Raw genomic sequence first — 13,478 nt, forward strand, 5'->3', positions numbered from 1 at the left:
ATTAGAAAAAAAATATTAAAAATATTGAAAATGATTTAGGTTGTAGTGTGGTATGCTTCTTGAATTTTTGCAAAAAGAATCCTACCTATCTGATGTGAATGAAGATACTATTTAGTCAATAAGAAGCATTCAACATTTTTAAGCAGAATTTAGGTAAGGATAATGAACTTTTGAGCAAAATTATTATAATAGTGGAGTATTATAGGTCTATGGAGAGGATCAATAAAAATAAATAGCTCACTATTTTTTAGAAAACTAACACTATTTTTTAGTATAGATAGAAAATAATTAAGATCTAAATCATGAAGGTTTAAGTCGTTAGTTTATTTCTGCTTTCTTGAAGAAATTCTAAATCAATACTTACAAAATACTATCTATATTTCTACTTACTGAATATTATAAAGATCTCAGATTATAATTTGCAAATAGATTGGAATAATGGAAACAAAAGTGGAATTCTGTATTGTTTTCCGACCGACAAGTTTATTCTTGAAGCAGGATATGTAGGTATTCTATTCAAATTTATATAAAAAAAATATATTAAAGGTTTATTATATTTGTTAAACATAAAATCTAAGGTATACTTTGTGTATCTACTAAATTTCTTGGGAAGAATAACTTTTATTGACATACAATATTTATCAAAATTTGCTAGATTTATATCAATGAAATAGAGAATGTCAAGGATTATATTTTGGTTGGATATATCCATAGATAATTGGATCAGATATCCAATCTATAGTTTTTTTAAAAAAATTTAATCCATTGGATTTTAATTGGATAATAGATATTATATTTTTTTTTATTTAAAAGCAGTCAATTTGTCAGTTAAGGGAAAAAAATTGAATTTAATTTGAAGAAAATAAAAAGAAATTAAAAATAAAAAAAATAAAACATAATAAAATAAAATAAATAATGATTGAGGAATCTCAAATTTAAATAAGCAACAATAATGAAAAACTAGTAATTTAATTAAAGGAAAAGAAATATTACTTGATTGATGAAAGTTTAGATAACATGTAAAACATCAAAAGATCTATGACATGGTTTTTCTTCTCAGATAACTAGAAATAAAAAATAGCAACTTGTAAATGATGCACAATAGAAACTAAAACATTCAAATATGTAAACGGAATCAGCTCTATGACAGATCATGCAAAAAAGCAGCACTCAAATGAATATGAAGTAAAAGAGAAAGAATATAAAGACTAAATAGCTACATAATAAAGTTAGTTAAAATAGTAAGATATCACCTAATTTATGGTTTAAAAAAAAGTATAATCATATCCAAAGTTAAATAAGAATTAATTACTTCTACTATTATCAAACTATTAGCTTAAGAAATGCTTCCTCTATCGATATTAAAGTCAGTGCTATTTTAGAAGCTCATAAATTTATTAGAGTCTTAATATGAAATTCCTAGAGTCACATACAGCCTAAAAAACATTCGAATTAGTTTAAAAGTAGCTTGAAAAATTTGATATAAGCACTAAATAATCATAAATATAGGTATTTTTAGTAACAAATTCAGCATTCATAATAGCATTACTTGCTCTTATCTTCTGAAAATTTAATTATTGATTAAGTCAAAGTAGAAAAATAGTATAAAAATTTAGAAAGAAATAAATTTTAAGAGAGTTATTATAATAAGTATATTTAAAAAATGGGTCTGAACAAAAAAAATTGAAAATGGATGTCATAATTAGGTGGAATTCAGTCTTTTAAATGCTGAATTCTTTAAACATATGTAAATACAGTTTCATTAACATAAAAGTCAACTATGTAAATATAAATTAAAAAAAAAATATGCAGTCTTAATATTTTCTTTAGAGTAATAGGAATAAATAGAAAATTTAATAAATTTTCTTGATCCATTCTAAGATATCACTGATTATTTATTTATCTTCTCCTACACATGTTACTATATATTAAATTCTTCCTATCTATAATAATATTAAAAATAATTTAATTAAGATTCAAAAGGAGATTCAGAAGAATTAAAAGAGTTTAAAAATGGTATTTTAAATTACTTTTTGGATGCTTACTAAAAGAATATTAGTGATAAATTCATATCTTTGGCTTAATTTTCAATTTTAAATCCAAAATATTTAGTTAGCTCTCTCTATTTTGTAAATGAAAAAAATTTTAGTGAGATTAAAAAGAAATGACTTTCTAATATGTTATAAAAAGTTAAAAAATAGGAAGGATAACAATTAGTAGAATAGTTCAGTGGCTCATCTAAAATACTTGGAGAAAAACTAGGTATTAATGGAAATACAAAATAAACTCATAATTTAAGTTAATGTAAATATCTATTAGAAATAGATAAATACTTAAAAGAAGAAGACATTTAATTATAAGAAAATCCTTTAACTTGGTGGCAAGCTAATAAATTGTTTTATCCTAACATATGATGCAAGTTAGCTATGCAGTATTTAGTAATATCTGCAATTAGTGTGTCTGCAGAATGCCTTTTTCTAAAGCAGGGAATTTAATAACATAAAAAAGAAATAGATTATTAAGAAGTACAATCAATTAATTATTATTTTTATAATATAATAAAGTTTAGTTTTTATGATATTATGAAGATAAATTTCATTTTTTTTATTTTTTATACTAATCAATATCATTTAATTAAATTAGAAATAAAATTTTTTTTTATAATTTGAAACTAATTGGATTTGAAAAACTTTTATTCTCCATTCCAAAAAATTTTTTAACAATTTGACATTCACTACAATGATATTAATAATTTACTTTGATAGTTTATTATAAGATTTGAAACTATTTATATATATAACATATAATTTACTTGCTCTTTAATTAATTAATAATTTAATATAATGTCTAATTAAAATAGATATATTGATTGGTTTATCAGTTTTCATCTTAATTTTAAATTATAAATGGTTGAGAAAATTATTGCATCTATTAAAACTATTGATTTTATTGTTGTTGTTAGCCTTACTATGGTTAGAACATATCCTACATTTGTTTTAATGGAAATGGTTGACTATATTGTTCCTCATTTTGGCTGTTCATTTATGAACCAAAGTTAGGAATTTCTTAATTAATTTTTGCATTTTGATTTTCAGGGATGTCTTCCTTCATAGCTCTAAAATGATTAAGCAAATTCATATTTATCATTTAGTTTTAATGTTAGGGGAATTAAAATTGCTAATCTGTGTTAGATCTAGATGGTGAATCAGCTAAATAAGCATGTGATTATAAAGCTGGATGTTAAATAGAGTTAAAATTGCTGATGGAGCCATTAAATAGAGTAGGAGGATTTCCCAAAGGATGAGGAGCACTGAATTAATATTATTGTTACTACTATGTTGGGCTATTCTATTATTACATAAGATTAGGAATAAATGTACTTGCATTTATGTTATTCATGTCAAGGGCTTAAATATTTGGAGGTTAGTTATAAACTTATCTAACGTAATTGCTTAAAGGGTCAAAACGTTGGGAGAGGTTCATAGCAAACATATTTTTTAGCTCCTTTAGTTATTTTTAGCATCCTTCAGAATTATAGAGACTTGCACTGCTACTCATTTAGCCAAGCAACAATTAAGAGGCTTGCAAAATTCTATTTATATTTGCTTTCTATAACTCTCCAATATATTGGTATAATTTAGACATTTGGTTTCTGTAACGTAGTTCTTCTAGTTCTTTTATCAATTGTACATTTGATGCATTCTTTTAATCTATTTAACTTGGAGGAGGAGCTTAAATATTAGGCAAATCTGCTTTAATACTTTTGAATTCTATCACTTCAGACTTAAAAGTTTTATAACGCTCAATAAATGATTTAAAGTGTTCATCTACACCTGTTGTTAGTTCTATTTTTAAATCATCTAGCAAATTATTCATTTCATGTTTCATGTGATCAAAATCTGCTTCAATTTTTTACTTCTCCTTCTCTACTCTTTCTCTGTAATTGCTTAAATTCTATATTATATTTTTTTAATAATTTAATTAACTTATCAAAAAGCGACTTCAAAATAGATTGATTTCATAAAAATTAAAAATTGTTAATTAAATTTATTACTTTTTCTTCTTCAGCAAGCAAAAACATAGTATACTAAGGGAAATAGTCCTAATCATATGTTAGGATATCAGTTGGGATATTTAAATTATTTTTCTTTACAACATTTTGCATTTTTTAATTATTCAATATTTGTTGGCTTGTTTCTCCTATAGATTGCTCATAACTGTTTGATTTATGTGCACTTCCAGGATATTTTGGAGGTCTTAGAGGAGGTTGACCATTTTACAAACCTCCTGCATTCATTTAAGGCAATTATTACAATCCTGATGATCTTATTCTTGACTCTCCTAGGCTTTTGAACCCATTTGTTGGCAGATTAGAAGGATAATTAACCCTGTTTTAAATAAATAAATAAACAACTATTAAAAATCAAAGATTTTTATTTTTTTAACTAAATAAACAATAAACTAATTTTAAAAAACTACTTTTTTATATTGTTAAATTGTAATTTGCTGTCATTAGATAATTCTCTATTATTTAGAGAGCTTTCAAAATCAATATTTCTTTTAAATTAATCCACGCTAAGTTTTCTTCCATAAGTGTTTGCATTTTCTTATATTCCACTTGTGTTGTGACTATTTAGTGACATAGGATTGTTGTTTAAGAAAGAATTTGAGAAATTCCCTATATTATTATTATTATTTGGGAAATTTAAACCTTAACCTTAGCTAAATAAACCACCACTATTTTTATTCATTCTGGTTGGAGTTAAATTACTGGATATTTTGAAATAACTCTTATCTTGTTCATCACCAATATCAAAAAATTATTGATTAGACATATGATTATTCATACCAGAGTATCCACTATTTGATGAAATATTTTAGCTGGTGTTTTTAGTTGAGTCATTATTAAAACGATATTTGCTTGTCAATTCATAAGGCTAGCTTTATAAAGAAGGCATAAAACCTTCTCCAGTTCCAGGGCGCTACATTTTTGAGTATGGATTGAAAGGAACATTGTTTTCATTATTTATTGAAACGGTTGTATCCCCTAACCCTAAAGGAGCTTTTCTGTCAAACAATAAAGAAGATTGCTAAGGGATTTAAGAAACAGATTGTGTTTGAGATTAAGTTTTTGCTTTGTATTCGTCATATTTACTTTTGAACTCATATCTTTTGCCTTCATTGCTATATGTTGATGAGGGAGTATCAGAAATTCCATTAGAATTATTTAAAACTCTATTAGTATTAGTAGTTATACGAGTGCTTATCGAATTAGGATTATTCATTTCGATTCCCATTTTTCCTGAAAAATTGCTTTAACCAAAGAATCCGTTAGCAGCTGAATCAATCTAATCCTTTTTTGTAAAATTCCCTACTTAAAAATTAGGTGATTCCATCTAAAATTTTTGATCATTTTCTCCTCCAAAAATAGATTTTTATCTAAATTCCTCACTTGTTTCTGAGTTTGTGGATAGATCACTTTATGCTTTGAAAGCTGCCATTTAAGCATGACTGATTGGTAATTTTGAAATGCTATTATCACCGTCAAGCTTGTTAAATGATTCAAATTATCCTTTAAATTCTTCCATTTATTTGAGTATATGTTTTAATGAACAGCAGAGATAGTTTTTACTTTCAAAATTTAAATTCCTATATACTAATTCTACTTTATTTTATGTAGCAAATACTGCAAAACAAATATTTTAAATGATAGATTGAATGAATGTTTCGCAAATATTTAATTAAAGCTGTTGGTTGATTAATTTTTCTAATATTTTTCTTAATGATAATTTTTAATTATTATTTTTATTAATAACAAAAAAATATTGTTTATTGGCATCACAATGAATGAATGCTATCTACAAAACTAATTCAAATAATTTAAAATAGTGAAATTTCAAACAATAGATGATTTTCATCTTTAGTATATTATCGATAGCGCATACTTAGATACATATTGAATATTGATTAAAGTAAATTTAAAAACTCGCCCTAAAAGTATTCAAAAGGATATGTTTAATTTTTAAATTAAAATAAATTATTTATTTATTTGTTTTTGGGTTTTACAAAAAGGAGCTATCATTCCAAGACAGTCTTAACAATTTTAGCTAAGAATTATACATTAAAATAATATTTTTTAATTATAAAAAAACAATTAAAAAGAAACTTTGAAAACTTAAATAAATATTTTATGTTTTAAATAAAAATAAATTTTGATCTAAAAATAATAAGAAACCATTTTTAATTAAATTTTTATAATAAATTTAAAAAGTAATTAATATGAAATCTTTTTGAAAATAGTTATATTTTATCACTAAATATTCGAAGATAAAGTAATAGTAGAAAAATATTTCAGATGAAATAATTATATAATATTTTATTTACAATAAATACAAGTGATTAGAAAATTATATCAGAATATCTATTTAATGAAAAATGTATTTTATTTATTTATTTTGCTTTAAGCCAGCAAATTAGTTGCATTAAAAGTTAGCTCATTGAGCCAATATATTGTTAATTTTATCTTATATATCGAATAAATTATTGCTATATAATATAATTTATATAAATCTTCAAAAAATCATTCTATTTCATTGCAGAATAATCTCGTGCTTGTATTGTTAATACAGCTAAATAGACTAAGTCTCAAGTGAATTCAAATTTTAATTAATTTATTTATTTATTCAATTTTGCCATAATAAGAACAATTTTATAGTGACAGACAGGGATTATCCTGCTGAGTTTTGACAAAAATTTATAGTAAAATCATAAATAAGTTAAGCAGAAAGCTAAATGACAGTTTACATTAAAGAAACTATCTGAAAAATTAGCTTTTCATAGTTATAATGGTGAGAAGTTCTTTTTTTATTAATATTGATGGTTATGGTTGTATAATTATTATTATTATTATTCGTTATTAGTAAAAGTATTTCAGTTTATTGTGATAATTAAGTTTTAAATGAAAATTGTTTTTCTTCTTATTAATATTATTATTTTTATTGATGTCACTCCGAATGACATTTTATCTATTTGTCTATCAATATTTCTATTTGATGAGTATAGTTTAAAGAATGATCGTTGATATATTAATTAGATCTATATTTATTTAGTTACAGGAAAATTAAAGAAGTATGTTGATTTGTCTATTTTTTACATTTTAGAAATGTAATATCATTTCAATCAAATTAATTGTTGACTGTTTTCATTAAAAAATTCATCTTCTTGGTTAAAAAGAGAGTTTAAACTATTTTTTTATAAAAATAAATTATTATTTTTAAATATTAAAATATAAAATATATTACTTAAGTGGGTTTATGCTAGACCTATTAGCTGGATACTTGATATTGGAATTCATATTGTAAATGTATTGCTTATTTGAGCTCAGAGTTTTCAGCATCACTCTTTCTGATAAATTTAGCATTTTTGAAGGGCTTTCATAATTAATGCCTAAGTTTTAATTATTCACCTAAGAATTAAGACCGCTGATGCCTGGAAAAGCGATTTAGTTAGTGAAATTTCTTTAAACTTTTTGATCATTGTCAGATTCTAAATCATCTTCTTCGCTTTGTTTTCCACTACTTTAAAGGCATTCACTCATAACAGAGGCTCTCTTAGACTAAAAAGGAGAAGATACAAGTTGCTTACATTTAAAATCGCTATTTAAGCTGCTCAAGTAATTATTCTTTTACTCTGACTACATGAAATTCATATCCATATATTCTTTTTGGTTATTCTTAGATTATTGTGTAGACTACATTTACTATGAATAGATTGTGCTTTTGGTGTCTGCTCTGTTTCTATTAGACTATTCTTCCTAATTTTCTTTATTTTATTTTTTAGCATCATTATTGAGATGACTTGCGTTTTTACAGTTTGAATTAAATTCTTAAATGTATTGAGAATCTGATTGAGATGGCATGGATATTGATTTATGTAGGTTTAGTTTTTCTTTTTTACTATGATTTTAACCTACAGGCTGCTAATATTTAGAGGAAGCATTATTATAATAATTTTAGGTTGATGGTTGTACTGGATATGTAGATTAGCGATTGTGGTTAGCGCTTTCACTGTGAGGCTATTATCCTTTAGGGTACTATTCGATTTAAGGTTACTATCCTTTAGGATACTAATAATCTTTATAGTATGGATATGGCTATTAAGGATATCCACTTTAAGATTAGTTAGGATGAGCAGCAGGGTAATACATAAAGTTCATTGGTTAGTAATGAGAGTAATAGTGAGGGTCATATTTATAGGCCTATACATGACTATAGGGATTATAAACTTAGCCATGATGAGGGAAATGAGCACCATTTACATTTTATTAGGCATTTACAGGAGTATATAAGCTTGAATAGCACTATTACTATATTTACGATGATTGAGGTGGAGCAATATATCCGTTTAAAGATTAAGATCTGTGTAGAGGATATGGGTGATAGCCACTTGGGTAGCCTGCATATGGACCAGGTTATTATCCATCATAAATTTAATACGGATATGGCTTATCTTCATTCTGTAATTAAGTATTCTAATACTATTAATTGGGGTTTAATTATTAACTCTCTTCACAGTAATTGTAATATTAATTATCCTTTATATGTTCCTACTTTATCTCTTAGTAGCAGCCGTATTCTTTATTTTTTCCATCAATTCGATCTGAATCTCCTTTAATGCTATCATGGCTTTCTATTTTACAATTCTATGGGTTAATATTTTCTTTTTAACTTTAATTTTTTTTTGCTTTATCTGCAAATTCGGTAGGGCTCGTTTCCTCTAATTTTAACTTTTTCTTGGGATCTTCTTTGATAGAAGGACTTAGTTATCTTAAACTCTTTTTATCTGCACGTTATTTGTTGGTTTCGCTCTTGTTTTCTTTGAGGATTTAAGAATAGCTACTTAAGTTAGTATTTTATTATTAAGTGTTAATTTGGTTTGACTTAGGGGTAAAAGTGGTATTTTCTTTATCTAAAACAGCTGTAGTTTGAGTTGGCTATAAAGATTATGAGTGCTTGAGTAACTAAGGAATAGGTTGGATTTTTTTTACAGTGGATGAATTTTTTTCTATACCTTCATCTTCAGTTTTAGTCCAGCTAAAAGGATTTACTTATGCTTTACTATTTACTGAGTGTTTTTCTTTGGTTTTCTAGGAATTATCAGTATCTTCTTTCAAAGTTGATTCCTTAGAGCTATTAACTATGGGATTATTGCGAGAATTATTATTATTAGAGCTGTTATTGTTGTTGATGTTTTAATTAGTAGAAGTATTGACAAAATTTTAATTATCTTCTTAACTTTGCTCATCTTCTTCATCATCTTCCTCGTCTTCATCACAATCACTGGGAACATATTATTTATTTAAGAGTAAAATTTCTAAAGCCTTTTTTTCACCTGGAAGAGATACTCTATCAAAGTAGCTTTCTCCAACTTCAGCAAATATTTCTCTCACATTTATTAATTTGCGTGCATAGTCATCTAGGCGTTTTTTCATCCCGCTATTCCAATGGTTCTTAATGGAATTATCAGTACGTCCGATTATGTACTTAGCTATTTCAGCCCACTTATTTCCAATACCTTTGTGAAACAAATAAAGGACCCATTCTTCCTCTTCACTCCATGAACATTTTTTAATGTTTGGATTAAGGTGATTGTGCCATCTATATTTTAAAGGTAAGTAATTTTTAATATGTTTAAAATAATTTTTGGTTTTAGTTAAGTTTAAACCTAAATTTCTGAAAAGAGCAGTTAAATTTAGAATTAATTTATATAATAATTTCTAATAAATAAATTTTGGTAAATCTAATTTTTTTAACAGTAATTTTAAATTAAAGTAAATCTTTATTAAGATAAAAAGTAATTAATGGGGAGAAGATTTATTTGTTTATTTATTTATTGATTATTAACAAAATATGCAAATAAAAATGCGAAATATGGTAAAAACATAGATTGGAATGTAAATAAAATATAAAAAATTATATGAGAGTAGTGTGGGGAAATGATAAATTGAAAAATTAAGGCTAATCAATATCAAAAAAAAAATAATTAAAATTGAATAAAGGAGTGAATGAGTGAGTGAATTAAATAATGAATGAAGAATAAATTTATTATTATTTTGATAGATGAAAAGCAAAATTGATATTTTTGAAAATAGGAGTTTATAAATTCAAAAATAAGTAAATAATTAAATTAATAAATGCATTTTGCTGATTGATTGATTGATATGATATGATAATTTGATTAAGCTGCAGAAATATTTCAAATACTAATGTAACGAACATATTTTTAAATTAATTTGTGGATTTAATTAAATCTAAATTCGTTTTCAAATTATTAAAATTAAACATTTGAGATATAAAAAAATTCAAATCTTTTTTTAGGGCACACACATATTTATTTTTGTTGTTTGTTTTTGCCATTTTGATATTACCAAAATAATTATCTTATCATTAGCTCAAGAGTTTCATATTATTGTAATACTCAAGAAGCAAATATTTGCTATTTTAAGAATAATTATACCTATTGTAAAATGTTTGTGTGTATAAGTAAAATCTGAGATTTGTAAGTAAGAAATTTGTAACATCTTTAAACCAAATTAAAATATTTGGAGACTAATATTCAAGCTTACAGGGAGATTTTATTAGCATTTTATTAAGCGCTAAGCGAAGGAAAACATAATTAATTATTAATTAAGAAAGATTTTTGAATAAAAAAATTGTCTGCTTCAAGAGAGTAATAAAAGTACTGAATATAGCTGATTAATTTGTTATGAATGATATCTCTTTTTGAATTTGATATATGTTTTTAACATTCTAATAAATTTCTTTAAATTCAAAAGCTGAAAGAAATTAAGTTATTAATTAATTAATTTCAAATATACATAGATTTTTAATATGCTTTTAATACCTATCTTTTATTTATTTATTGATTTATTTATTACTTATTTCTCTCACTCTCTTAATTATTTTTTTTGGGTATATTAAAAATCATTTAAAATTTGTTTTTAATCAACAAAATCTATATAATTGGAACCTTTCAACCCATTTATTACCAATTCAACTATATACTTGCTTGCCTGCTACTGCAGCAAACTAAAAAATTTTGCTCAAAAATATTTATTATATTACCTCTCACGGCACTACTTTCCTATTCTTCCCTCTAGATGAGTGGCTATGAAGGTCCATTTCTAAGGTCCATGCTCCTTGACTAGTTTTATAACTAATAAATCTTCTTCTTCGCTCCATGGTCCTTTATAATGTATTATTAATATTTTAATAAATGAGGACATCTTAAAAAAATTCATTTTACTTTTCTTGCATTTGAATGAATCGCTCTTATCTTCAAGAGCTTCAGAACCTTGTTGATAAAAAAACGGGTTTTATAAGAATAAATTCAGCCTTGCTTGATCAAAATAAAGAATGTAGAAGTACTTTTGACTAGTGGCTTTATTAATCTCTTGCGCCCTTTCTCCTTCAGCTAAATACCTATGGTGTCTTTGCTTCTACTTGTCATTTCAATATAAGCTCCTTAAGAGATCTTCTTACAGTATTTAATCAAATATTCACTTATGAAAATGTCTTTCTAACTCTATTTTTTTGGAGTAAATATTTGTGAATATGAATGAATTATATGAGGATTTTATAATTATCTTATTCTGATTTTTTTTCTTTTTTATTTATTTAATTGATTCTTTTTTATATTATATTTTGATTGATAATTATAAACCAAAATTTGATTTTTTTTATTCTTATTATTAATTATCACCTTTTCTTTCAACGATAAGTATCTTAAGTTTTCAACTTTTTTTATAGATCATATTTTTATTATTACAAATAATCATTTAATTCACTCTTGTCTTCTCTTTCACGCAATTGAATGAATTAAAGTAATCATTTATTGATAGGAAAATAAAAAATTACACTTCTTCTTCTTTCAAATGCAGTAAAAAAATTAATTCTATGTAATACTAAAGTGATTTAAGTCTTTATTCAAAACAAATCAACATAATATAAATATACTCAAAGTTTAAATAATTAACTCAGCAGCTAAAATTTTGTGAAATATCCCAAAATTTTTTCTTTCTGAGAACCTTCTTCTAAAATACCTATCTTTTTAAGTTTGAACCTCACTAGATATTTGATATATATGATATCTTAAATCAAATCTTTGAAGAATATTTATTATTATTATTAATTTTTTAAACACATTTCAAATTTCTAAAAAAAGATTAAGAGCAATTAAAAATTTGATTATTTTCAAAAAAGATTCTAACAGCTATTATTTATAATCAAAATTTTAAAATTTCTATTGCGCATTAATATTTTCTTTTTAGTAGAAAAGTTAGTAATAAAATTAGGGAACTTAATCAAAACCTGTATTACAACAAATTAAAATCAAAATTTTACATAATTTATTATGTTAATGTAAAGTCATTATAAAAATTGAAAGTGGGGTTTTATAAATAAGCAAAGAAATAATAATATAATTGAATTTTATCAAATTATTTTTAAACAACAAACAAAAAATAAATAAAACTTTTTAAAAAAATATATATAATTAAATGATTTCAATGCATTTTAAATCCTAAAAATAGTAAAATGTATTCTAATTAAAAAAAAATAATTCAAATCTAATTTTTTGAATACTTTAATGAATAAAATCTATTAATTTTTTATAAATATAAAAGAATAACTTCCAAAATAATTAACAAGTTTAATAATAATAAAACCTATTATTTTAAATAGTTCTTTATCAATACATAAATAAACTATATTTTCTATTAAAGTATTTTATTAAATTTTAATTGAAAATTATAATTTAATTGATTTTTATAAATTAATGGTAATATAATAATTTTAAAATAAATTAAAAAACATTTTTTTGAAGAAATTAAATGATAGAATAATTAATTATTTCAAATAAAAATAAATTATTTATAATTTAAAATCAAATTTAATACTAATGAGTGAGTGAATGTTTACTTTATCTATAGCAATTAATTAGTTAAAATTTGAAAAATTGGTTTTTTACAAGCAAATATTTTAAAACGCTAAAGTACATTTGAAAATATTAAAAAAACACATATATTTTAATATATTAGATAATTATTACTATTATCATTAATCTAGTTAATCTAAAATTTATTATTTTTAATGCGAAAATATCAAAAAGTTAGTGTACTTTCAGTTAGTTATAATATTTTTTGTTTATTACTTGAAAAAATGCTTAGATATTATTATTGACAATAGATAATCTTGGTTTTTAATGGAGTCATAAAAATAGTCTGATTATGATGAATTTTTGGCTATCGTTTTTTCCAAATAAATATCTTTCATTAAAAAATTAACTTTAATCCCTAATTCTGTTTGATGAAATTTTTTGTAGTATAAAATAATTTTGTTAAACCTAATTCTAAAAAATTTACATATAAAATATTAAACTTAGTATTAACTATATAAATAAGCTATGAATTAACCATATTT

At 23.6% G+C, this 13,478-nt stretch overlaps 5 protein-coding genes across 5 annotated transcripts; 3 read left to right on the forward strand and 2 right to left on the reverse strand. All coding sequences in view use genetic code 6, as the record gives it.

Moving 5' to 3' along the window:
• Positions 1-438: 438 nt before the first annotated feature.
• TTHERM_000131169 (hypothetical protein) lies at positions 439-669 on the forward strand (the record flags this gene model as incomplete). The annotated part of the gene is made up of 2 exons (XM_012798541.1): positions 439-503; positions 579-669. 2 exons carry the CDS (start codon positions 439-441, stop codon positions 667-669), a joined length of 156 nt encoding a protein of 51 aa, XP_012653995.1.
• A 474-nt stretch (positions 670-1,143) lies between these two features.
• TTHERM_00131170 (transmembrane protein, putative) lies at positions 1,144-1,566 on the forward strand (the record flags this gene model as incomplete). Its single annotated transcript, XM_001019594.2, has 1 exon — positions 1,144-1,566. One exon carries the CDS (start codon positions 1,144-1,146, stop codon positions 1,564-1,566), a length of 423 nt encoding a protein of 140 aa, XP_001019594.2.
• A 179-nt stretch (positions 1,567-1,745) lies between these two features.
• On the forward strand, positions 1,746-2,586 carry TTHERM_000131159 (transmembrane protein, putative; the record flags this gene model as incomplete). Its single annotated transcript, XM_012798542.1, has 3 exons — positions 1,746-1,782; positions 1,831-2,129; positions 2,191-2,586. The coding sequence occupies 3 exons, from the start codon at positions 1,746-1,748 to the stop codon at positions 2,584-2,586; spliced, it is 732 nt and encodes a 243-aa protein (XP_012653996.1).
• A 291-nt stretch (positions 2,587-2,877) lies between these two features.
• Positions 2,878-5,801, reverse strand: TTHERM_00131160 (hypothetical protein; the record flags this gene model as incomplete). Its single annotated transcript, XM_001019593.2, has 3 exons — positions 4,480-5,801; positions 4,055-4,388; positions 2,878-3,954 (listed from the first exon to the last, which is right to left on the reverse strand). The coding sequence occupies exons 1-3, from the start codon at positions 5,586-5,588 to the stop codon at positions 2,878-2,880; spliced, it is 2,520 nt and encodes an 839-aa protein (XP_001019593.1). The 5' UTR covers positions 5,589-5,801.
• Positions 5,802-7,179: 1,378 nt separating this feature from the next.
• On the reverse strand, positions 7,180-11,793 carry TTHERM_00131150 (Myb-like DNA-binding domain protein; the record flags this gene model as incomplete). Its single annotated transcript, XM_001019592.2, has 5 exons — positions 11,427-11,793; positions 11,305-11,352; positions 11,124-11,244; positions 7,302-9,656; positions 7,180-7,243 (listed from the first exon to the last, which is right to left on the reverse strand). The coding sequence occupies exons 1-5, from the start codon at positions 11,506-11,508 to the stop codon at positions 7,180-7,182; spliced, it is 2,670 nt and encodes an 889-aa protein (XP_001019592.2). The 5' UTR covers positions 11,509-11,793.
• Positions 11,794-13,478: the final 1,685 nt, after the last annotated feature.

This window comes from Tetrahymena thermophila (assembly GCF_000189635.1).
Source record: "Tetrahymena thermophila SB210 genomic scaffold scf_8254582, whole genome shotgun sequence".
NCBI classification, from domain to species: Eukaryota; Ciliophora; class Oligohymenophorea; order Hymenostomatida; family Tetrahymenidae; genus Tetrahymena; species Tetrahymena thermophila.